Source organism: Osmerus mordax, chromosome 4, assembly GCF_038355195.1.
Source record: "Osmerus mordax isolate fOsmMor3 chromosome 4, fOsmMor3.pri, whole genome shotgun sequence".
Lineage (NCBI taxonomy): Eukaryota > Metazoa > Chordata > Actinopteri > Osmeriformes > Osmeridae > Osmerus > Osmerus mordax.
This window is the reverse complement of record NC_090053.1, coordinates 6,864,483-6,891,143: the sequence shown is the minus strand read 5'-3', so window position 1 is coordinate 6,891,143 and position 26,661 is coordinate 6,864,483. Positions and strand designations below refer to the sequence as shown.

At 52.5% G+C, this 26,661-nt stretch overlaps 1 protein-coding gene and 1 long non-coding RNA gene across 2 annotated transcripts in view; one reads left to right on the top strand and one right to left on the bottom strand.

Moving 5' to 3' along the window:
• The window catches only part of LOC136941499 (uncharacterized), a 67,121-nt gene that overhangs the window by 16,729 nt on the left and 23,731 nt on the right, over positions 1-26,661 (top strand). The gene's annotated exons all lie outside the window — the stretch shown is intronic.
• On the bottom strand, positions 18,915-23,928 carry LOC136941574 (zinc finger protein 423-like). The gene is given in 10 exon segments (XM_067234113.1): positions 18,915-18,922; positions 19,828-19,912; positions 20,422-20,610; positions 20,612-20,834; positions 20,836-20,930; positions 20,932-21,479; positions 21,482-21,590; positions 21,592-21,656; positions 21,659-22,746; positions 22,748-23,928. Coding segments are annotated over 10 exon segments (3,576 nt in total). The 5' UTR covers positions 23,914-23,928.

The following is a 26,661-nucleotide window of genomic DNA, read 5'->3' as shown; positions in this document are numbered from 1 at the left end:
CATTCAGTTAAGTAGTAACACAGTCATGTCCATGGTTTGTTTGTAAGGAAGCATGGCCAGTGTCAGTCGTGTGTGTGTGTGTGTGTGTGTGTGTGTGTGTGTGTATGCGTGACAGCAATCCCCCATGCCCAACCCACACAGCCCAAAAGAGTCCAGCCTCCTCAGCAAACCCCAGTCCCCAATGACACCAAGCCTGTCAGTATGTGTGTCTGTGTGTCTTGTGTGTGTGTGTGTGCGTGTGTGTGTGTGTCTGTGAATTTTTTGGCAAGCCAGAGAATATTTCACACAAAAACATCCAACACACACGCACGCACACACCACCAAACAAAACAAATGTGACAAGACAATATGAAGTGTGGGGCATCTGTTTGTTATGCGTCACACTGCTTGCTTGTGGCTGTGTTTTTTGTAGTTTCCTAGTCTCCCTCCCCAGCTCCCACGGCCCCCAACCCCCCTCCTTTCAACCAGCAGCCCCCACCCCGCCTGTCCTCTATGGACCTGGCTGCTTCAGTCAGCATGGCACTGTGTACTACAGACCTGACCAGCACGGGTACTGACCAGCAGGCTCAGTAGGAGTCAAAACCAGGAAGGCCACAGTACTAGGTAGGCCTCAGTACTAGGAAGGCTTAGTACCAGGAGGCGCCAGTACCAGTAGGCTCAGTACATGCGCGCACACTCACACACTGCTCTCCCCAAATGAGCAAATTACCCAACAATTACCCAACAAATACCTTTCCATCTCTACCTATGTTTTCCCCCAGCCCTCTCCCTCAGACCAGACCAGACCAGGCAGGGCCCTCCTGATATGAACCTACTGTAATAGAGGCCCAGTCTGGCTGAGCTGCTGGTTTCGCTGGGAAACTCTGGGCTGGGTGACAGCTGTCTGGACCCCTCCTTGCTCCCTCAATCTCTCTCTCACACACACACACACACACACACACACACACACACACCCTCCTCTCCACCCCAGTGGGGGTTCTGATGGACTGCATTCTGGGGGCCAGGAGACTCTTTTAATCTACCAGCAGGACTCCGCAGCTGCTGTAAGATAGACCAATACCCCCCCCCCCCCCCACACACACACACACACACACACGCACACACCCTCTCTTCCTGCTCCTCTGCACTCTCAGTAACCCTTTCAGAGCTGGTATGGTACCCCAGCACTGGCCCCTCCTAATGACCATCAACCCCTCCGACACACACCCCTCCTGCTCTTGACCCAGCTTAGACCACAGCTAACTCTGTTGACCGCTGCACTGTACCGTGGCTCACCACTCCCCAGGGAAAGAGAGGGAGGGAAAATGAGAGAGGAATAGCGAGAGAAGCAAAGAGGGATAGAGAGTCTAAGATGGCGTCTATTGGCACAGATCAGAGGTTGTATCTCGTCCTTATGACTCACTCGCAGTGGCAACCAAACTACCCAGCTGTCACTCACCTGTCCACTCACACACTCCCACGTGAACACACACACACACACACACACACAGGCGCACACATGCTCTCTCCTGACATGACTACACACCATCATTCCTGTTCACCTGGCGTAGCTATACACAGAACCCTCTGGCGGTGGCGCCTCAAACTCTATTAGTCAATTTGTTCAACTGACTGGTCGATAAAAATCAACTAGGGAGCACATAAAACACACACTCCGCTTCCACCCTGCGCGCACACAAGCACACACACACCGGCCCTCTCTACTAAGCCATGCACACCGCCTTTCCTCCTCACCTGGCGTAGCCATACACCTGACTCGGTGTTTGAAGATAACTCGCACAAAGCGCTCCCCCTCTCTCTCCCTCTCTCCTTCTCTTTCTTTTCATTTCTTTTCGTTCCTGATGTTGTTGTTGATTCTGCCCAGGGTACAAGCCAATTAAACTTGGGTGGGAGAGAGAGGCATGCAGAGAGCCGGGAGAAGAGAGATGAGGCAGGAAAGAGGGAGGCAGAGAGATGCAGAGAGGACATTAGTGCGCCCACACCTTCCCTCGCCCCGCTCCTTCACACATTAAATACATATTGTAAATGAAGCGTTATGGCCTGGGCACCACGGCAACGCTAATAGGCAGACCACAGGCAGCCAAGAGGGTGGGGGGTCGCCACTGAGGTAAAACTACGGAGAGAGAGGGAGCGAGGGCGGGAGGGAGGGAGAGAAGACGAGACAAACGGCAGGAGAGGATAACAGGAGGAAACTTTTAAATTATGCACTGAGGAAAAATGTGCTCAACAGATCGTCAAGTGCCACCAATCTGTACCACTCTTCACACACAGGGAGAGGGAAGGGAGTGGAAAAAAGTCGAGAAAGAGACACACACCCATACCGATATGCTGGCTCGAAGTAGGCTTTCATGGTCCATGAAAACGATCACACGCAAAAGCACATGCATACACTCACACACACACTTACACTGCTGGGGAGGAGTATGAGGTTATTTTGACAAGGTCTTGAGGATTTAACAGTTTGCGATAACAGTGGTTAAAGCACTTAAGCCTGGGTAATTAGAGGGATCTCTGTGGCGACAGAAGGATGTGCGTTTATCTGGTGTTTCAGAAACCAGCATGAGAGTGAAACACAGCAGTTCACACACATGCACTCCTGTCTTTGACGGCGCAGACAAACACACACCGACTCTCACACGAAACACACATCCAAATGAGTCACAACACATACATACACAATGTTACATAAAGGGTTAGGGTCCTTTGTTCGTGCCCACTAGATGCTGCTCTATGGGCGGGAATTCAGCTTGATTCTGGTGTGATACTCTGGGGGGATGGGACCTTGTAGCTGTGCTTCTGCTCCACGCCGTCTTTAACCCTTCGAGGCATCCCCAGAGAGGACACACTTAGTGCAGCACACACCTCCTCTATGGGGGAGAACATAGAGGAGGATGGAGGCCGGCCAAGCCTGGGCCAGACAAAGAGCTACAGTAACTCCCCCCCCCTCACCTTCTTTTCCTCTCTCCTTTTGCCTCTCCCTCTCCGCCCAACAGACATGCTCACTCTTCTCTCTGTAAGTCCCAATGGGTGTCCCAACCCTCCAGTTTGTGTGTGCATTGTGTGTGTGTGCATGTGTGTTGTTGTGTGTGTGTGTGTGTGTGTGTATAAGTGCAAGAGATGGGGCAGAGGGGAGGGGATTTGAGTTGGCAGGCAGACTAGTGAAAAGAGGACACCCATGGGGTGTCTAAACACACACACACACACAAAGACACGCACACACACGGTCGTCACATTTGGAGGGGGATTGTAGGCCAAACCCTGGCATCCCAGGGTACACTGGGCTGATGCCTGCAGTTGGACAGGACCAGAGGAGGTAAGGGACAAGGGGAGGAGTGAAGGAGAGGAGAAGAGAAGAGGAATGGATAGAAATGAATGGGCATCCGACATTAAGTCCTGGAGGAAAGACTGGTGCAGTCTGACCAGGTCCAGCCCAGATATACTCAGACGGCTACTGTTGGGCACACTAGGCCAGGCCAGGCCAGAACAGAGCAGCGCAGAAAGGACCTTTTTAGGTACATCCTCAAATCATCCTTCCACTGCCTCCACCCAACTCCCTCTCCCCATCCCTCTCTCTTCCTCTCTTCTCCAGGCATCATGACCCTGGGCCCTGGTCCCGCCCACCGTCCCCACCGTAGTCCCACTCACAGCAGACACTGAAGACTCCATCACTCTGTATCTCTCCACCCTTCCCTCGCTCTCCAACGCTCCCTCTATCCCCGCCGACCCTGCCCCCACAGCACAGCCCATCAGTCTGCATTACACTAATGGACTACATTCATCTCCGCCCACCCAACTGAACATCACTAGCCGTCTCTGCACAAGTAAGCGAGCCCAAAACATGACAAATACCATTCTCTAAAAATACAGACGGCACGCTAACTCGAAACAGAAGACTTCATTTGGGCAGTTTGGTCTCAAAGCAAGATCAGGGTGAGGAGTCCCTGCTAATAGGTTGAGCTATTACTGTGCTGTTTGCACCCTGCACTCACACACACACACACAGACACACACATGCCTATCCACACCCCCTGCTGCTGTAATTAAAGGTGTCCTTGACAGTGATATGGCCGTGTTCACACTCCTGGACCTTTCCACATCAACAGCTCTTCCACCGACCACCTACTGAGCCACACGCACTCTCTCACACACACAACTGGGTCTACAATAAGGAACCATTTTGGCACCCATAGTGTCAGTCTACCTCCCGTTGGTCCCATTCTAGTTTGATAGAGAGTGTAAATGCATGCAGTTACGCCCTGACACACACACACACATTTTAAAAGTGGGTAACATCAGATGTCAGAATGTTTTATGGTGTGTCCAAATGAGCCCACGGAACAAATGTGATGAAAGTAACAAGTCCAACTTGCCTCTCACCTCACACCTACCCCCCCCCCCCCCCTTTTTCACCTCCTTCTGTCCTCACCTGCTAACCGGGTTCTCTAAGTGTTCAACAGCTGTCTCTAAACCAGAGATCTTTCTATGTAGACAGTGTGTGTGTGTGTGATCTGTACAATGTCTGGCTCATTGCTGTGATGTATTCAGGTGCTGCATTCTGGGACTGCAGTATGTGCGCATAACTCTACGTACGTGATTGTACACATGCGCCTGTGTGTGTGTGTGTGTGTGTGTTTGGGCCAGGTGCTGAGACCGGTGTGTGTCCCTGGACAGGGACCGGCAGAGGCCCCCTGACTCCCTCAGCCTGGCGTTAACGAGCAGAGCACACGCAGACCGCATCGATCGGGAGGGGGGTGGGTGGGGGAGCGCCCTGTTAGACAGACACACAGGACCAGGGCCTCGGGGCACACTCTCCCCCCCCAACCCCTGCTCCCTTCACCACCTTCAAACTCCCTCTATCTATCTCTCTCTCTCTCTCTCTCTCTCTCTCTCTCTCTCTCTCTCTCTCTCTCTCTCTCTCTCTCTCTCTCTCTCTCTCTCTCTCTCTCTCTCTCTCTCTCTAACTGTCTCTCTCTCTCTCTCTCTCTGTCTCTCTCTCTCTCTCTCTAACTGTCTCTCTCTCTCTCTTACTGTCTCACTCCCTCTCTCTAACTGTCTCTCTCTCCTTCTCCCCCCTCTCTCCCTGTCTCTCCTCATCTGCAAACAGTACACAGAGTACGGCTGCATACTACCATACAAACATACTAAACACAGTTCCGACTAATGCTGGGATGTAAGACACGCTAAACACTGTACTCACAAATGCCGGGATGTAAGACACAATAAAGACTGTACGCTATAATGCTGGGATGTAAAACATAATAAAGACTATTCTTGCTATTGCTAATGCTGGGATCTAAGACTGAATACAACTGTGCTTCCCAGCACTGGAATAAGGACCCGATTCCTGTCTCTCTCCAGCCCACCTGAAGCCTTCAGATGTGGTTCTCTAGGCCAAACAGGTCTATTTGATGTAGTCCTACTCACAGACCTGCCCCCTAACACACACACACACACACACACACACACCAAGCCAGGCAGGTCTATCAGATTAATTACTGCAGGAGTGCTCTTAACATCTGGTCTGGAGTCAGGTCTACCGGGGGAGCGCGCTCAGTCGCCTCTCAGGAGGGGGGGCTGCCAGGGGGAGGGATATAATAAGAACTAGCGTCTGCTGGAACAGGCTGCATGTGTGTGTGTGTGTGTGTGTGTGTGTGTCACAAACAACTGAGGATTGAGGGGGTGGAAAGTGCAGGCATGGGCTGTACTGAAGAATGGATCCCAGAGTGAGTACAAAGCTTGTTGTAGGAGTATTTAAGGTCAGCAACACACTGGTATCGAAACAGTATGGGGCAATTATGCATTCAAATGATGACATGGGCATCTAAGTATATAGTATGTGTGTAGATATGCGCTTGCACGTGAACCTGTGTAGAGTGTGTGCGCGCGTGTCTGTGTGTTCAAGCAGTGTGTGTGTGTGTGTGTGTGTGTGGTGGCTGTTCTCCAGGTATGTTGCCTGTTTGCGGTGTGGGCTGCTAGCTAGTATGTTGTGGGTAATTAAAGCAGCATTAGTCAATTTATTTCCTCTCCCTGTGCGTGCGTGGCTGATTGGGCATGAGGGAGTGCGGGCGCGTAGAGCCGAGGAGAGCACATTACACAGCATCAGCAGACAACATTAACTCCCTAATAGCAACACGGCCGTAAAACTTTATTATTATGGGGGACGATGATCACAGGCCTAAGCTAACATTTGTAATACTTAGCAAGGAGCAGCGCAAAGGGTGGAAAAAGGGAGAGAAAGAGGGGACAGAGAGAGAGAGAGAGGTGAAATCGAGAGGTGGCTCGACGATAGAGAGGGAGGAGAGGAGGAAAAGAGGAGAGATGAGGACGGTTTTCGTTTTTGTCCTTCCTTCCATGGCCTGAGGAGGAAGAGGATAGAAAGTAAGAGGAGAGGAGAAGAGGAGTAGGTTAATACCAGGGCAAGCTACCATGAATGCACTGTTCGTCATTCATTTGTATCGGTAGACTGTCCGAGCCAGATACAGCAGGTAGAAGACTGCAGCCAAGGAGAAAACACACTGAAGGAAAGATTTTAGCCCAGCGAAGGGAGTTTGCTTGAGAAAGCCACACACAGGGAGGGAGAGGTTGAATAAGGAGAGAGGTCGTGGAGAGAGAGGTAGTTGCTACAGCACTGTAGGTCTTACTCCTCTCTCCCCATAGCCCAGGGCAGAGGAATGTATATAGAGAGAGAGCGAGAGCGAAACGTATATAGAGAGAGAGGAAGCCTCTCCTTCCCTTTCAGTATTCTCTTCACATCGGGGGGATAAATTATTCACATCCTCAGACGGTTGCCGGGCGGTGTAATGAGCAGGACAGGCAATGATACCAAATATTTCTGTTGGGGAAACTATCGATTTGATGGCTATTTGTCCAAAGTTTAGTCAGAAGTGAAGGCTGTCAGCGCACTTTCAAATGATAGACGGACAACGCACTCCCACTCTGCTCCCCCTCTTCTCCAACCTTACTCTCTTCTGTTTGCATGCTCGCTCTCTCCGTCCCCCTTTCCAAAACCCTCCACTCTCTGAAGAACGGAGGGATTTGTGCGTTTGAGAGGTTTAAAAATAGGAGAAGAAGAGCCATGTCTAGTCTGGTGGTAAACAGCCTGACATAGCTGAGAACCCTTTGACCTGTGACCCCGAGGCTGATGTCACCAAGGCTGGGGCTTCCCCTCCTGTTCTGACTCAGCTGGATCACTCCGGACACCCTCCAACTGGTGATGGCATCCTCCCACTTTGTCGAGAAGTATTCAAGTGAGGTAAACCAGCTAATCAGGTGGAAAACTGTGTTAAAACTTCACTGTTTGGACCTGAACAAGTGACTCATCTGAGATTGGCTTGTGAGTGGACGACAGTCATAAACAGAGACCAGTGAATGGTTTCCTCTCTGAGCCTCAAGTGTTTGGTTTGGCACCTCCCCCAGGAAGTCTGACTAGCCAATGGGCAGAGGTTGGAGGCTGAGGGCATAGCCGTCTATGAAGGACAAGTTGAATGACGCTGCATAGAGCCAAAACAACACATCGAGGAACACACACGTAGACACACAAACACACCGATTCACTTAAACACAAACGGCTGAACGATCTAAACCAGAATCCCTCTACCCCTCCCTCTCTCTCGACTACACACCAATCCTTGTCCACTATCCCCTATACCCGTCTATAAGAGAGCGGTGGCAGGTAGGCATCTCAGGTCAGACTCAGACCAACAGCTCTGTATGTATCTGTGTGTATCTGTGTGTATGTGTGTGTATGTGTGTGTATGTGTGGGAGAGAGGGGGCATTAACCTATAGAGAATAACTATTTTACAGAGTTCCTGTAAAGAAGACGTAAACACAACCAACATTTCTATCTAACCTTTATTGATCCAGACGAATCAATGAACAGCCCCGGGGCTTAAGGGCTGGCCAATGCCAAACATAAGTCATATAAGTGACATAGCAGTTGACCAGGGAGTACTTGTGGCCACATCAGGTCTTCTGCTGCTGGCCGCACGGGCATGCAGATGTTCTGGAACATTGTTCAGCCTTCTAGAACATCAGAAAGCATTCCGGAACAGTCTGCTCCACCATCCCCTCCTGCTCAGCTATCGTCAGGCACAGCTGGTGTCTGCCACAGATGCGTGGATGCACACACACACACACACACACATACAGGCACGCACACGCACACACACACACAAATTCAGCGGGAGACGCTAACAACCCCACACTTACCGGCAGTGACACCTTTCCCCTCCCCAGCCCCTCGCTCACCCCCTCTCCCTCACCCCCTGCCTCACCCCTCACCCCCCAGCCCCCGACAGCACAGCAATTACAGCATCACAGTCGCTCTAAAAACAGCTCTGCAATTACAATAGCAGGGCCACTGTGAGGAGTGCAGAGGTAGAGGAGGGAGAAACTGACGTACAGGAACTACACTGGCACAGTAACAGCTGTGGCTCTGCCGCTGAATCCTCAGCCAGGAGTCCATCACAGCTCTCTCTGAGGTCAGGGCCGTGCTAGAAGCAGACAGCAAGAAGGCCTCCGAAAACTGTTCTGGAAAACAAGGCATGTCGAGTTCTCGACACAGCTGCAAACAACCATCCGGTAAATGATTCACCTCGAAAACTCGAAACATATTCAACACACACCACAAACCTCACACACAGACCCCGCACATACTACCCCTCTCTCTCACACACACACACACACACACACACACGTCTATAATGAAGCCCCGATAGTGGCGGTTGCGAGCTGTGAGAAGGGCGCAGAAGCTCCGGCGGGATAATTATGGCGCTCCCCGGCAGCTGAACGTGCCAGATGTAGGGCTTGGGCCCACGGCGTCAGGCGCCCGCGTAACGAGCAGAGGAGGGCATCGGCGGGACCCTGCCATCCACCATTAGCAGGTTGGCATCGTCACAAATGAGTGTTTCTGCCACAGAGGCCTCCACCAAAGCTGAAGATGGGTAAAGAGTCGAGTGGAAAATGTAGACAGGATAGGGTAGGGTCGGGTAAGGCGGGATAGGGAAGGGTAATGTGGGATAGGAGGCAGGACATGAATGGATACACAGACTAGTGTAGGAGAAACATTGAGGTAAAAAGGGGAAGATAGAGAGGGAGAGGGCTAGAGAGGGATATGATACAGGAAAAAAACTAAATAGAACACCACAGAGGAACAAAAGAAGGAAAGAGAGAAGAGAGGGAGAATTTTCCCTCCTCCATGAACAGATCTGTCACCTCAGCCCAGCCCAGAGCATGGCACCCTGGGAAATTACAGAATCAGAATGCATTGATTTTCCTGTGTGCGTGCCTGCCTGCGTGCCTGCCTGCGTGCGCGCGCGTTTGAACACCATGTTGGCACACAATTAGCGAGGAGGTTGAATCAGACCTTTGTGTCCTGATAGAGAGCAGGGTAGAGAGGAGAACAGTCGACAGCTGGAGATATAATATACTGTTTTAACAGTCTCTCTCTCTAGCTCCCTCTCTAGCTCTCTCTCTAGACCCTCTCCATTTATCCACACCTCTTTCATACAATTGCCCTTTTGGTCTAAGCCAAGATAAACCTAGAATGTGGGTGTGCGTGTGTGTTGTACATATTGATGGAGCACATCATTACACATGCATTGCGGACGGCTCCATTTTTGATCAGCTGCCACCCCCCCCCCACACACACACACCCTCGACTCCCCCCCCCCCCCCCCCCCCCCTCTCGTCAGCAGCTGGATCATTTAACGGTCATTTGTAAAACGCCGTCAACAACCATCAGATCTCACTGATCACTCATCAACCTCTGGCACACATGCGTTTGTAAACTATACCTTTATCTGTCATCTCAATCTCTCCATGACACCTTCTCTCGATATGCTATGTACCTCCACCCCTCCACCATTCTCTGTCCATCCATCCCTCCATTCTTTTATCTTTATCAATCCCTCGCTTTGCCTCCATGCCTCTATCCCCCTCCCTTTCTGATAGTGAGGCTCAGTTCAAGGTGACCCTGGCTGTATGACCAGCACTCCTCTTGCCCATCTCATCCCTCTCTCCTCTCCTCCAGCCCTGCTCCAGTAATTAACACCAGCCACTAATGAAGTCCAGCTGCTCACCGCGCAGACTGAGCGCGTGCCAAATTCTGGGAGAGACCCTGTCAGCCAGCCATCTCTCTTTCCTCTCCTCATCCGCCCATCACAGCCCTCCATCCCACCCCACCCCGCTCTCCCTTTCCCCCACCCAAACCCTCTCCTCACATCCCCTCTAATCTCATCCTCCTTTCAAACTCCTCCTTCATCCTCCTCGGACCCCTGACCTCCACCTCTCCCTCGTTCTCCAAGGTTAAGCCCCCTCTTACCAGTGTCCGGTATGGCCATCTCTCTCTGCCCCCCCCCCCCCCCCCCACCATCCCTCTCTCTCCCCCCCCCTCCCTCGTCCCTCTCTTCATCCCTCCATCTCTGTGCCAAATGTCTCTTCATTCCCCACTGTCCAACTGATCCCTCTCCATCCCTCCATTCCTCTCTGCCTGCCAACTCCTCATCCCTCCCTTCGTATCTCCGTGCAGCATTAGTGATCTCTTACTTAGTCTCTCTCCTCATCTCTCGCCATCCCCCACTCATTCCCACTAGGCTCTGTCTGTCTGGGGCAAAACTAAGGGACAAGGTACCTCGAAAACAGTAATGTTCCAAAGTAATGCATCTAGCTATTAAGGATTTGAGAGAAGTATTCTTTGTCTATCTTCCTCCATCCATACTTGGATCTTCCACCCTCCACCCTTCCTAAATAAATCCATCTTTATTTCCTGAAATCCTGCTTGATGTCTTTAAATATTCAATTGCAGGTGGGCACGCATGCACACACACACACACAATGTTGACATCACCGAACGTATTCAACCTGCAAGATGATATAAGCATATTTATACTCATACTGTACACTCACATACAGGAGTACACTGACGCAAACAAACTGACTTAAATCCAACACATGCTCATTAGCCCAGTGTGAAGCCAGCTCTTTACATGTGTACCCTGCCCACACACACTCTGCTCCAGACCAATCACAACACAGCACATATCCACGCCTAGAAACATTTGTGACAGCACTGCATTCAACCAATCAGAGGAGTTGCAATCCACAACTTGCAATTCAGTAATGAGAAGGCTATCTGGGGTCAGAACTATCTCAGTCCATTCACTATTTTCTCTCCTCATCCTTCATGTCCACCCAGGGCATATGTCCCCCCCTCCATCGGGAGGACGAATGTCCTGGCAGATTGATATCACACACACTGGACTCGGGACAGTGAGATTTATTACATGGCGTGTTCTGTTGACCCCCCCCCCCCACATACAAAGAAAGACACACACGCGCGTGTGCACAGACACGCGGGCCCAGAAGCACGCACACACCCTCTCTACCCCCCTCTCGCCGGCTCGTCCCCGTCGCCAGCTGCGACAGATGCCTCCGTCACTGGAGGAAAATACATTCTGAACAGTTAAGGAATTAAGCGAGGAGCTAATTGTGTCTGGCCCGTGTTTATCATGTGCTCACAGAGCCCGACGCCTTGTTTGTCTTTTAACAATTACTGCGCTGAGCACAGAATAGAGGGAGGGGAGGGGGGGGGGGGGGGGTAATTGTCCCATCCTCCCCAGCAGCTGGCTCAGCCACACCTGGACGGGTGCGAGAGCGAGGTGGGGGGGGGGGAGATGGGGCAGGTGCACCTCTGTCTTCAGTGAACCACACCGAGCAGACCTGAAGTAGGAGACCCAAACACACGGGCATGCATGCAGAACACCTCATGCATGCACACACACCACACACACCACACACACCACACACACCACACACACACACACACACTAGCTGATCCAAATGTAGATGGCACAAACAGGGAGGGACGAGCTTGCGTGCCGGGGAACACCGTATGTTAACGTTTGAAACAGATCCACCGACACGTATGTAAGACCGGATGACATGCTCCCGTTCTTTGTCTTCCTAATCATGTGTCTCGTTAACATGCAAACACACACACACACACACACACACACACACACACACACGCTCCCGTGCCAGTTATGTTCTGTAGTGTTCTCACACCTTTGTGAGGCGCTCCCCCAGAGCTGGTCTCTTATAGATCTCCAAACAGCTTGTAATTACTTTTAATAAACAGCATACGAAGCAAATCAAGCGCAAACATGGAGAAATGAGCTCTCGGGGGGATCAGACGGCACTCAGGCTTGCAAACAAACACTCAGACTCCTGCTTCTCCGCAGTCCAACCTGACACTCTCAGTGGAGGAGAGGGGGGGGAGGAAGGAGAGGAGAGGGAAAGAGAGAAAAGGCGGAGACACCGAGAAATGGTTGTGTGTGCACGCGCGAGTGTGAGTGTGATAGAAAGAGGGAGGGAAATGGAGTGTGTGAGGGTGTGTGTGTGTCAGAAAGAGAGAGAGAGAGAGAGAGAGAGAGAGAGAGAGAGAGAGAGAGAGAGAGAGAGAGAGAGAGAGAGAGAGACAACAGCGTTCGAGAAAAATAGGGAGTGAGTGAGTGAATGAGTCTGACTGACTGACTTGTAGCACATTCATACAGTGGCAGAAGAAGGGTCTCTATAATTGGGTCTGCTACATTGTTTATGTAGTGAAGCCACGCTGCACTGCTTCAATCAGAACCTCATTCTGGCTGGATGCATGTCCACACACCGGTTGTCCTGTTCTCCTGTGCTCTTGTGCATGTAAACATTGCAGAGATGTGGCACGTGTGCTCTGTCTGTGTGAACGGAGGCCATGGGAATATAGTCCTGAGCACAGTCGACAGTCCTCTCTCCCTCAGAACACACCAGGTGGACAGTAGGTTATTATATTACTATGCAGTCATTGTAAGATGCAATAAGAGGCAATAAGCAGCAAGGCTAAGGAGATTACACTTCTCTACTTCACGTACCCCCATCACCCCTCCCTCCCTCCACCCTTTCCTCCCTCCACCCTTTCCTCCCTCCCCCCTCCCTCCCTCCGGTGTCATGGCTGGCTGGCTCCAGGTGGTGAGGGATAGAGGGATAGAGGGATGGAGGGAGAGAGGGATGAAGGGATGGGGGCTGTCATCTGTTCCCATGTCCGTACCAACACAGTAGAGACACAGTAGATACCAGTAGAGATGTAGAACAACACCAGAAGTCACCAGTACCAGAAATCCAACAGTACTGTAGTGTGTAGACGCAAGTAAAGGCTTGAGAAATGGATCTGACTCCTTGTCTACTTTATACTTACTAGCCCGGACAGTAAAAGGTAAAGTATAGTTCTGGGACAAAAAGATCAAATAAACAGCTTTCACCATACACAACCCTAGCCTCGGCTGTGCTGTGGACACTGAAGAGACATGCGCGCACACACACACACACACACCGCACACACACAAACATGAGTGCAGTGGAGTGAACAGTCATCCACATTATCCACAACCATTGACTCCTAAAGCTTCTTGTGTGTCGGCTCATTAAGTCTTCAGTGACACAGAGGAAAAACACCAGGTCCATCTCACTAGCCCCCTACGCGTACACACACACACACGCCTACATGGTCACTTACATGATCACGCTAATCATACACACACACACACACACACACGCTTATCCATGAACATACATTCTTCCACACGCACACACATTCTTCCACAGTGCAAAGAGGTCAGTCAGTCATTGCTCTTGGGACAGACATTACTAGCCGAGTGCTCCATAAACATACTGTAAACACAGATTAAAAGCAGCGGAGTCCCTTAAAGTAGCCTGCTCTGGTGTGATAGCTCAGTACTAATATCAGTCACTACATAACAGCCAGTAAGATCAATGCTCTAATGCAAGTGTCAAGCCTTAATGCTAGCAAACCATAGCCTTTTATGCTAGCACCAAAAATGTTATGCAAGCTAACCATACAGCCTCTGATGGTAGCTCCAAGCACTGGATGTTAGCTACCCATATAGCCTCTAAAGCTAGCTTTAAGCCTTAATAAGAGCTAACCCTATCCCTAATGCTAGCCATAACCACTGGGCAGGAGCCTCTGAGGCTTACAGAACTAGCAGGGAAGTGTGTAATCTAGAGTTTAGTGAGGTGAATCAGTGGTCCTGTGTGTGCTGCATCATTAGCCAGCCCCCCCTGAGGCTGCTTGGATCCAGGTGACAGAACAGAAGCCTCTGGGTCCAGCCAGGAGGGGTGGGGTGGGGAGTGGTAGGGTAGCATGGGGTAGTGTGGGACTCAGGGGGCTGTGGTTGTGGGGAGGGGGTATAGGTAAGTGGTGGGGGGTGCATGCCCACGCAGTCAGCAGAGGGTGTGTGTGTGTGTTGTTGGGGAGTGGGGGTGTACAGTGAATGTCAAATCTCTGCTTGAGTTTCTTACACAGCTAGTGTTTAATGCTGTGAACCATGCCATATATATAGACCTACAGCCATTCATCTTCATATTCATTCTGCACCCCCCGCTCCCCCCCCCCCCACCAGTGCTCAGCAGGCAGTGAGTTAGGGCTCCATTCACACAGCCAGGTACGGAGAGAGAAGGGAGACAAACCTTGCAGCAGGGCAGGCTCTCCTACAGGTGGTCCGACAGGCAGGGTGGGTGGGGGGAGAGAAGGCAGGGGACAGTTAGTCAGAGGCTCACCAGGGATGGGTGGGGTTAGAGAGGGGGTGGGGGGAGAAATTGTAGTTGCCGGGGTTTGTTAATTCGTAAATTATTGAGGAGGAGGAGGGGGGAGTCATACTGGGGCAGCATAGATAACTCAGCCATGCACCTGAAACCTTCCTTAGAATGACCTGAAACGACACTCCAGTCACAAATCCACCTGAGCTAGCTGCACTCTGCAAGAGATCATGTACACCCAGTGTCCACCTGTAATGACCAAGGCCTGAGAAGATTCCCTGTACTTCCCTGACTGAGGCCTGGCGGTAGGGTGCCAGGCAGGAACCGGGCTCACACAGTCTCTCTGGCTGTGTCTCTTACAGAGCTGTCTGGCTGACTGTGGTTCACACTGACACGGTCATGATCAGAGTCACGGATGTTCCCTTCATATACACGCAATTACTGGAGTGGGGAGGGGGGAGACCCTAGATATAGGAGAGGGGGGGAGGGGGTGAGGAAACGGGGAGAGAGAGGGAGCGATACACAGTGGGAGAGAAGAGAAAGAGAGAGAGGGAGGGGGAGGGACAGGGAGCAAGAAAGAGATGTGGGAGAGAGAGAAAGAGAGGGAGGGAGAGAGAGGGAGAAGGAGAGACAGAATGAGAGGAGAGAGAGCAGATGAAAGAGAGGTTAAACACAATATGCTAATTGAAATGTGTTGTCTGATTAGGGGCGATTGAGAAGAGAGTGGGCGTGCTGTGAGTTCTGGGCGCCGGTGATTAGTACAGCATTAGTGTCTGCATGCTTTTCCTTGCGACGTGACTTGGTGGAGAGAGCAGATCCGTGTGTGTTTGCGTGTGTGTGTGTGTGTGTGTGTGCGTATTTCTGTGAGGTGAAATGAGTTAGCTCCACAGCTCTCTCCCCTTAGTCTGGTCTTGAGTGCATCTGCCCACACACACACTTGAAGCACCGCAAGCAGAGAGATGAGAAGCACACACAAATGCACACGCACACACACACACATTCAGTGCACAAAATGGCGTTGCATCACCTGATAATGAATAGAGATGGCATCACACACACACACCTCTAGAACGATCACTGCTCTGCAACATGAAGGTAGGAAGCTCACTGGAATTCATCTAGGCTATATTTACTTTTGCTTTTGTTAAAGCCTGGGTTGCTATGACAGTGTTAGCCAGTAAGTTTCCTTTCTCCTTCTCTCCTTCATTCCTGTCCACCTCTTTGTATGTGTGTGTGTGTGTGTGTGTGTGTCTGTCTGAGTGTGTCTCCTAGGACCACACTGGGGCCTTTTTTCACAGGCTTTATTGTTTTCCGCTGTGCAGCTGCAAACCATGGAGAAGCCCCCCGTAGGTGTGTGTGTGTGTGCTTGTGCGAGTGGGTGCGCATGCATGTGGTAGAGATGGGGCCCCCTTGCCTCCCCTGGCTCCCCTCCTGCATCCCTCTATGCCCATGCCCCCCTTCCTCCTAACCGCCCACTACCTCCTTTGCATGTCTTCCTTCTACCTCCCCCCTACCTCCCTAAATAGAACCCCCCCACCACCACCTGCCCCCCTTCCACGGCTCTCCTACCCCAGACAGCAGGTGGCGCAGCCGTGCAGAGCCTAGTCGCCCCCTCCCCCCATCACCCCCAACCCTCCTACTGGGCCCAACAGAACCAGGGCTGAAGTAACTGCCTGTCTGTATGCACAGCGCACTGTGATTAAACTCATGGGTGGAACCCCTACACAGAAGCCCTGGGGGCTGGCCTAGCATCTACCCTTCACACACATACACAATGGGCACACACACACATACATACAAACACACTATAGACACACACACACACACACAAACAAACACACTACAGACTCGCACGCACAAATACACACTATAGAAGCACAATTATTCATGTGCACACACGGGTCCAACCACACACTCCTCTCCATCCCCCGCAGCGACCCCCCCCCCCCCCCCCCCCCCACCAACCCGCCCCTCACTATGCCAGCGGCCTGATGTACCTGTGGGAGCTGCAGGGCTGGTGGAGTGTAGCAGTCACTACTGAGCATCACTCACCTGTCACTCACACCCCTGAAACATGGACACAGCAGCCACACACCAGCCCACAGCATCACGGGGAGAGATCATGCAAACAGGCCTACCAGGCCTCTCTTCCGGATGTTTTGAGAAAAAAAACGCGTAGTCGGTACAGTAAGATGGACACAGTCTGCTTTAGAATAGGAGAGTAGAGAATGCGGCATAAGATGAAAAAGAGATTTCCCATTGTTAAAATGAAGAGCCTACTGTAGGAGGGGCGGCATCCTTATCACCCTGGAAGGTATGGACCCTGACAGACTTGTTAGACAGATGGGGCTACGGCCTGCCTTACCCAAGATGCACTGCAGGGGCGCAGAGAGGGACGATCACATTACTGGATTGGATTAGACAGTTGGATGTCCCTCTGATAAGCCCACCAATCAGCTGTCCTCCAGGACAAACTAACTGGAAGGGTAATCACATTTTGCCAGGACCTATCACAGCGGAGGTCACAGCGATTTAGTGACAGGTTGACCAGCCAATCAGTTGAAGGGTATTCTAAATCAAAGGTAGATTCGCCCATTCGCAGAGAACAAGGTTACTGTGTGTGATTGCAAGTACTTACTATCCATGTCTGACTTCCAACTGCTGAATCCCCCATTGTGCACACAAACACACACTGAGTCATCTGGTATGACACAGGAAGGGGATGTCTGCAAAGCAGGTGATGCACAGACATCCACAAACTAATGAAGTTGATTTACATATGCACCCCCCCACACACACACACACAGAGCTAAGTATGGGGGAGAGAAAAGGGAGGGGGGGCTAGGGAAGAGGATAAGGGAAAAGGGAGGATCCCACCTTCACAAACATCCATGTCGATAATGGGGCCTTGTGGGAGATCAGAGGGTGGGATACCTGCACATCCTCATCCGGCAAAAACTGAGGGTGTGAGTGTGTGTGTGTGTGCGCGTGTGTGTGTACTTGGCTTATTACAGGTGTCTGTAACACTATAGTGGAATAGGAGTGAAACCTTGTGACATCGCTGACACACTTTGACCAGCATAACGCTGACTGACACTTTTCCCTGAACCCGTTGCTTAACACCCACACACATTATGAGTGTCCATTACTGGAGAAGACAGGAGTCTGACGGAGAAACAGTGCGTTTTATAATCTGCAAAAGAAGTCAAATAGTGTAGGGAAGAGAGGAAAGAGGAAATGTGTAAGAGAGAGAAATAGACGTAAAGAAAGGAGAGTGAGAGAGCGAGACACAACAAGAGAAAGAGAGAAAGAATGAAAGAAAGATTTATTAGCTTTATCAGTCTAGTGAGAAAATTGAGAAGCCACAAAGGAGATCCAGTTTTCTTCCATATTCTTTCTCCCTGTCCCTTTCTCTCTACCCCTCTTTCTGTCCCTCTCTCGAATGAGTCATCCATTTTTGAAGAAGAGTGGGGGAAGGACAATAATCTGCCTCAATTCCATAATTTATCTGCTCCAGACAAAATTACCTCTTTAATAAACCCAAAACTACCACCCCAGCAATCTCTCCTCATCATCAGCTTTTAGGGTTTAGAAAGAGGGGTATGAGAGGGGAGGACCCTGAAGAGGGTGGAAGGAAGGTGGAGGTCCAGGAAGAGAGGAATAAAGCAGAAGTTTGACAGGGGGGAGGACAGGAGGTGGTGGGAGGGGAACCTCGTTATGCGAGGAAATTATTCTCTGATTTGGAAAAAGAAAAAGAGGGATGAGTGGATGAAAAGGGATGAGTGGATGAAAGGGGATGAGGGAAGGTGAACGATGGAGGATGGAGACAGCCATGGACCTGCGCTGTGCTACTCTCAACCAAATCCTAATAAGGCAAAGAAACAGTCGTGAGGAAAAGAGATGGGGAAATGGATGAAAAGTATAACTGTGTAATACAGTGGGGAGAGAAATAAGATCTCTTTCTTTCTCTGTCCTTCCATCCCTTCGTCTCCAGACACAACTAGGCGACTCAAGAGAGCTTGCGCACCGAAAATACATCAACCGGCACCAACTCTGGGATCGGCTGTCAGGCCTGGTGAAGGCTGGGGAGTCTGGTTCCTTCCCAGCCTTCTCTGGAACCACTCGCCGGGTCTGCCTCGTTAATCTCCATGCCTACAGTGGTGCTGCAGCAGCAATTATTACTCACAGAACATCACACACACACTGGGGGAAGGAAACTCATAAACTAACTACAGACGAACTTTTTGGTTAAACTAGCATACCTGTAATACTACTGTCAAGCCAAACAGAACTTGCCTGTTCCCTAGGGAGAGACCAGCAGGAGGAAATATCAGCCACCTGGAGGGAGATGGGGAAGGAGAAAAGGAGGGAGGTGGGGAAGTGGAGGGGGGGAAGGGATTCAGGAGAGAAGGGAAAGAGGGGGAGGGAGGGAGGGAGGGAGGGAGGGAGGGAGGGAGGGAGGGAGGGAGGGAGGGAGGGAGGAAGGAAGGAAGGAAGGAAGGAAGGAAGGAAGGAAGGAAGGAAGGAAGGAAGGAAGGAAGGAAGGAAGGAAGGAAGGAAGGATGGGAGGAGGAAAAGACTCTACCTCAGCAGTTGCTAGTTCAGCTTCATTAGTCCCCAGATGTATATAGAGCAGGTTTACAGACATTAACATAACAGCAGTTAACAGTTGCTGGCCTCTTTTCTCTCTCCATGTCTGGCAGTGGTAGTGAGAGGAGGTGAGAGGGAGTCAGGTGGACATCGTAGTGATGAGCAAATTACAACAGAGAGCGAGAGAGCGAGAGAGAGAGAGAGAGAGAGAGAGAGAGAGAGAGAAAGAGAGAGAGAGAATGTGCTGCAGAAAAAAAGATACAGTAAGGGCTGGGAAAAAAATTGAGAAAGAAAGATAGAGAAAAAGTCAGAAAGAAAAGCCAGCCAGTGACGGCCTCAGCTGTGCAGTCAAGTGTTAAACAATAAAACAGATGTCGAGAGCAGCAGCGCTCACTCCTGAAATAGAGCTGTTCTTTTCACCTGTCTGTCTCACACCTGTGTGTGTACGTGTGTGTGTGTGCATGTGTGTGTGTGCATGTGTGTGTGTGCGTGTGTACTCGCGAGTGTGCGCATGCAGAGATAAGGCCAAAGCTACACAGCAGTTTGATCCAAAGAGGAAATAACCCAAACAGGAAACTGAGGAGCATCTCAACACAATGACAGTAGACAAACACACACCAACACACACACTTGATATGTTGCTGCTGACTCACCGATCATGTGATTGGCGACGTGAATCTGGATCTCCCTCTCTGTCTCAAAAGTCATCTGGCATTTGATGCACTGGTACGTTTTTTTCTGTACAGAAACAGACAAAGAGGTGAGGCTCAACACACACACACACACACACACTTCCTCTTGTGCTACAACCTAACTGTAGTGAGGGGGTAGAGGAGTCAGGGACTGCAGGTTTAGTGCTAGATGTTAGACTGAGCATAAACAAAGGTCTTGGGGAGAGGCTGGGGGTCCCAGGGTTCTGACTGTCAATACCTAGCAGAGCGAACACACACCACAATACCCCAGCAGGCCACAGCTGCAGTGCCCTGGAGCCTGCAGACTATCTCTCTCTCTACACACACTTAAATAATGGCTTTATAGTTCCCACACATGAACGTCCCACAAACAGATTCAAGTGGACAAATGTTCTGTGATAATCTTTTTCTGAGCCTTATCTCTTTCAACCAAATCATTTTAGAGGTCAGAAGTTGAATTGAATTTGTTCTAAACGTTCTTGATTCTAGAGCGTCTGTATAGGACCATCGAACAAACAAACCCAGACTGCATGCATGTACTCTGTGAGTCCTCACCTTAGGAAGGCCGGAGGCGTCCGTCAGTTTCTTGGCGGCGCTGGTTTCCGGGCTCATCTCCGGGTGGTCCGTCTGAACGTGGCTCTCCAGGTCCTCCAGGGTCTCAAACTTCACCGCACATTCCGGGCAGCGTAACCCCGAGACGGGGGTCTTCTCCCCGGTCCCGGCCCCATCCTGGGGGGAGTGCTGGAGCCCCCTCCTACGCGGGGGACTGCCCGTTGGTCCCCCGGCTCATGCAGACGGCACACAGGCCGTAGGGGAGGCCGTTCACGTCCAGCTTCACCAGCTCCGCCTTGTTCTTGAACTCCTTCAGGCACAGGGCGCACTTGTACAGCTTGTGGGACTGCATCTGGCCGTTGGGCGAGGAGGAGGCCGACCCGCCTCCGACGCCGCCTCCGCCGGCGGCTCCCCCCCGAGGACGAGGAGAGCTTCTGCATGTGGAACGTGCCGTGGATCTTCAGCTCCAGGGTGGAGGTGACCGTCTGCATGCAGACCACGCAGCGGAAGCCCAGTCAGCGAGTTGCGGAGGTCCGGGTGCATCTGACAGTGCTCGATGAACTCCTCCTCGCTCTGCAGGGGCATCTTGCAGATGCGACACGTGCCCGTGTCCAGGCTCTTGCTGTGGGTGACCTTGTGCTCCGTGAGCGTGAGCAGCGAGGGGAAGCGCTCCCCGCAGATGGGACACATGTAGTGCTTGGCCGGCCCGCGGTGGGTCTGCGCGTGCTCCCGGAGCCCGCCCTCGGAGAAGAACGTCCTGGAGCAGACGTTGCACTTGTGGTTGCCCTTGATGAAGTCCGCCTTCTTCTTCCGGGAGCTGGCGTCGTCATCTCCCGGCCGGATGTTGTGGTCCCTCAGGCGGTGGTTCTGGAGGAGGGACTCCATGGTGTAGGCCGCTCCGCAGATGTCACACGCGTACATTGGCTCGGAGGTGTCGAGCTCCTCCTCCCCTCCGCTAGCCTCATGGCTATTGGCTGCGTCCTGTCCGGCGGCTCCCTTTAGAATCATGTTCTGGATGTCAGCCTGTTCAGCGGCCACTGTTGAACGTTCCGCCCTCTCCTCCCTCCCCCTCCTCCCCCTCCTGCTCCACCTCCACCTCCTCGTTTGGAGCTCTGGGCCACTCCATTGGGCGTCCCGTTCTGGCTGCCTCCGTTCCCAGTGGCGTTGGCCCCCGTCGAAGACACAGTGCTTCTCCCTCAGGTGCCTCTCCAGCAGAGAGATGGTTTGGAAGGCCTTGCGCAGAAACGGCAGTTGAACTTCTTGCTGTGGGTGGTGATGTGGCACTGGAGCTCCACCTCCGTGCCAAATGTCTCCCCGCAGAAAATGCACTTCCTGGGCTTGGCGCCCGTGCCGGCCGGTCCGGGGCTGTGGCCCAGGTGGCTGTGTTTGACGTGCAGCTGGAGGTCCACTTCCTTCCTGAAGTCCCAGGCACAGGCGGTGCAACGGAACATCTTCTTCTCGTTGCTGTGTTTGACGGCCAGGTGAACCTGGATGGACACCTTGGAGTCAAACACCTCCTGGCAGAGGGTGCAATGGTACAGTACAAAGGTGTGCATGTCCAAGAGATGCTTCTGAAGGTCGTCCACGGATGAAAACTGTTTGTCGCAGCTCTCGCACACATACTGGGTGGAGGTGGTGGTGTAGTGCACTGTCAGGTGCTGGAGCAAGGCCTCCTGGGAGTCGAAGTCTTCCTTGTTGCACTGTGGGCAGGACTGCCTCCTGAGGAGCATCTCCAGGTGTGACTTGAGGTGAGCCTGGAAGCCCTCAAAGCTGCTGAAACGCAGGTCACACTGGTTACAGGGGTAATCCCCATTGGACCCCGCAGGAGTGGAGTCACCCGCCAGCCTATGGCGTTTCGGAGAGGAGATCTCCACGTCGGAGGAGGCGGGACTTAGGTCTGCCACTTTGGCCTGACGTTTGTTGTTGGCCAGCGGGATGTTCTTGTGGTTCTCCTTGATGTGCTTGGTGAGCTTGAGGAGCGAGCCGAAGATGGGCGAGTTGGTGCAGTAGGGGCAGGAGTACACCTCCATGTAGGACTGGGAGGCCTGGAGGACGGGGGACTCCATCTTGGCCACGCCCCCTCCCGCGGCGCTGCAGTGGGTCTGCTGGATGTGCTCCGTCAGCGACGACTCGGTGAGGAACCCCATGGAACACTGGTTGCAGAAGAAGGCGTGATTCCCCTCCAGGGTGGTGGAGCCGGCGACCACGCCCCCGGGCAGGCAGTGCGTCACGCGGATGTGCTCCTGCAGGCTGTTGATGTCGGCGAACATGTCCGGACAGTAGTTGCAGTGGAAGGCCGACACGTTGGTGAACTGCAGCAGGGGGGAAGGCGGCGGCGGCGCTGCCCCCCGAGGCCCGGTGGGCTTTCCTGACGTGCTCGTTGAGGTTGTAGAGGGTGGGCAGGGTGTCCAGGCACAGCTGGCAGGTGTGGCTCTGCTGGGGCTTGTCGGCGTGGATGGTCTTCAGGTGGATCTCCAGCACGGCCAGGCTGTGGAAGTCCCTCTTGGAGCAGTAGGGGCAGGAGTAGGTCACCTTGGTCCCCGTCCAGGCGTGCAAGCCCCCGTCGTCCAGGTCGGAGGAGGAGGGGGCCAGCTTGCGCCTGTGGCTGCTCTGGGTGGGCTTGAGGGTGGAGTCGGGGGTGGAGCCTCTCTCCAGCGAGGCGCTGGAGTCCGGGGTGGCGCTGCTCATGGACGCCACGCTCCCCAGCACGGGGTCGGGACTGGCGCTGTGGTTGGAGGAGTCGGGCTGCCGGTGGCTGTCCAGGTGGCAGTACACCTCCTCCACCGAGGGGAAGGTCTCCGAACACACGGGGCACTTGTGCTTCCTGTTGGCGTGGCTGGCCTCGATGTGGGCCAGCAGCGTGCCCTCGTCCAGGAAGATCTCGGGGCAGTGGATGCACTGCAGGTCCGCCCGGTCCGACAGCTGAGGGTGGCGGGTCAGCACGTGCTTCTCCAGCTCGTCCGTCACGCTGAAGGTCTCCTCGCAGTAGTCGCACATGTACGGGTCTTGGTCCATCTCGCCGCCGCTGGCGCTGCCCCCGCCGCTGCCCGCCCGCTTGCCCTGGTCGCGCTCGGCGCGCAGGGCCATGTGCTCCTTGTTCTTGCGGTGCGCCTGCATGTGGCTCTGCAGCGAGGAGGTGGACGAGAAGCCCCGCTTGCACACGCTGCACTTGAAGGGTTTGCTGGAGCTGTGGGTCTTCAGGTGGATCTTCAGGTGGTCGCTCCTGGAGAAGGCCGCCTCGCACTCCTGGCAGCTGTACTTCTTGTCGCCGGTGTGCAGCTTGACGTGGCGGTCGCGGCTGCGCTTGTGCTTGAACAGGCGGCTGCAGAAGGTGCACTTGAAGGGCAGCTTGTCGCTGTGGATCTGCTCGTGGCGCTTCAGGTAGCTGAGGCGGCTGAAGGATTTGTCGCAGAACTGGCAGGGGTACGGCAGGCCGGCGCCGCCCTCCTCCTCCCCGGTGGCCATGCCGAGGTCGCAGCAGCCGTCGCCCAGCATCTGGGAGGGAGACGCCACGTCTTTGCTGGAGGGGGAGGAGGCCAACCAGGACAGGCCCGGGTCGTCATCGCCATCTGGAGAGAGGGAGAGACGGGGAGATGGGGGAGAAAGACACAGAGGATTAGAACACAGAAACAGCGTGAGATGGTAGATCAACATCGACAGCATCAACATGTGTGTTAATGTACGTGTATATTTATATATTTAGATTGAGAGGAATAAAGAAAGAAAGAAAGAAAGAAAGAAGCAGAGAGAGAATTCTTTCTTGCCTGTACCACAATGGCAGAGACAAAGAAAACCACAAATAAAGAGATAATTGAAATGGCGGGGGATGGAGAGAAATCAGACAGACCACACAAAAAGAGCATTTCAAAGAAACAAGTACACAGAATCAGCATGGTAAGGAGAGAAGCCTGGATGAAACCAACAGTGTGTTTCGGAAAGAAGGGAGAGAGAGCAAAGGCAGCATCTATTTAGCAATTCGAAGAACTAAAGACATGAATCCCCTGAGGAGTGGAGAAATAAGGACAGACTATATTTTCTAGCCCTCCATTTTCCCCAGGCACCCTTCCGTCCATCCCTCCATCCCCCACAGATTAGAGCCTGCCTCATCATATTTTCATTAGCAACAGCAGATTGAAACTGCTAAAACCGATTAGAGGAAGACCCTCAGACTCCCAGGTTGGCATCTCTGTTGACTGTACTGTACGTAACTTGAGTCAAACATCAAAACAGGATTAAGGTTTATCTGTGCTATGTGTTTCTTTGCAGCTACGAGCCTAGCCTAGCTTTTGGTAACTGCACCTACAAATAATAATCAGGTCCACAGTTACACTTATTAGCTGTCCTGCTCTGTGGAAGAGGGGGGGGGGGGCGGCATGAAAGTCATCTGTTTAGCATCTAAACCTTCTGTCTCGGAGGAGCGGAGAGCGAGGGAAGAAGAGAAGAGGAGAAAGAGGGCGGGGGGGGGGGGGACGCTCATGACTTATTGAGCAGGAACGCCGCCAGTCTGAGGTCCCACAGAGCCTCCGTCGTACCCACAATCCTCCACTACCCTGCCTGTTTGTTTACTTTATCTGACAGGCTGTGATGCTCTCCCTCGAAATGAAGGAGAGGAAAAAGAAAGAAACGGATGGAGAGAGAGAGAGACAGAGAGACAGAGAGAGAGAGAGAGAGACAGAGAGACAGAGAGAGAGAGAGAGAGAGTGGTTCAGTTTCCATCACCATTCGTAACCTTATGTTCACAGGCAAGGCAACTAGTGGCACTGTGTATGTGCACAAGCACATACACAGGCACACATTTATGCTAACATTTTAACATTTTTATTCACCTCAAATGACTTCCTCGAAATATACCATTTGTCTGATTGTAGGGTAAAGTGTGCAACAATTGATGGTTCTGCCACACACAATGGACCCACCACATTGAGACATCTCTGCAAGTAAATGTGTGTTTATCTGCCTCTTCTGCCCACTCCTACACATGCAGGGTTTTTGTGTGTGTGTGTGTGTGATCTGCACGGGACTGGTGTAAAATAAATTCATGTGATGAATCGATCCACTGGAAAATGTAGGTGCTGTGCAGTGCAAATAGAACTCCACAGGGGGTTGTGGGTAAGAATTTTGTAAAAACATGAATTATGAATTTGGCTCGGAGCTAGGCGCGGATCCAGAGAGGTAAATTATTATAAAATAGAGATATCTCTTAGAGGCTAGAGGACAGGCCTGTGTCCTCCTGAAGGGCGGACGGGCACTGAAGGTAATTAAAAGGCGTGGAAATGAAGTGGTAGGCAGAGGGCAGGAGAGAGGGGAGAGAGGGAAGAGGGCAGGAGAGAGGGGGGAGAGGGAAGAGGGCAGGAGAGAGGGAAGAGGGCAGGAGAGAGGGGAGAGAGGGAAGAGGGCAGGAGAGAGGGGAGAGAGGGAAGAGGGCAGGAGAGAGGGAAGAGGGGGGAAGAGGGCAGGAGAGAGGGGGGGAGAGGGAAGAGGGCAGGAGAGAGGGGAGAGAGGGAAGAAGGCAGGAGAGAGGGAAGAGAGGGAAGAGGGCAGGAGAGAGGGGAGAGAGGGAAGAGGGCAGGAGAGAGGGGAGAGAGGGAAGAGGGCAGGAGAGAGGGGAGAGAGGGAAGAAGGCAGGAGAGAGGGGAGAGAGGGAAGAGGGCAGGAGAGAGGGGAGAGAGGGAAGAGGGCAGGAGAGAGGGGAGAGAGGGGAGGAGAAAGGGAAGAGGGCAGGAGAGAGGGGAGAGGGCAGGAGAGAGGGAAGAGAGGGAAGAGGGCAGGAGAGAGGGGAGAGAGGGGAGGAGAGAGGGAAGAGGGCAGGAGAGAGGGGAGAGGGCAGGAGAGAGGGAAGAGCCCAGGAAAAGAGGGGAGGGAAGACAGAGTAAACACAAAAGAGAGGAAGAAGCAGGTCTTCTGTGCTCAGGTTTATGAGTGGATTGAGGCAATGGAGACAAACCTACAGGGGAGAGCCTAGACCTGCATCCTCTACGAGCAGTGACTATGGACTACAAAGCTCTTCTGCTGGAAGCCATGGAGATGGAGGAGGAGACCGAAACAGGAGCAGATTCATGAATGAGTAAATACAGATTCTGAAAGCACACGTCTGTAAGTAAACACCAGGTGTGTCTAATCCCAGAAATCCAACATGGCACCAATAAATTGGTCAACATCAGGTCTCCACTCAAAAACAACTGTAAACAGGCAGGTGTGTTTTATAGGGAAGTGTGTGTGTGTGTGAGAGAGAAAGAGCTCTGG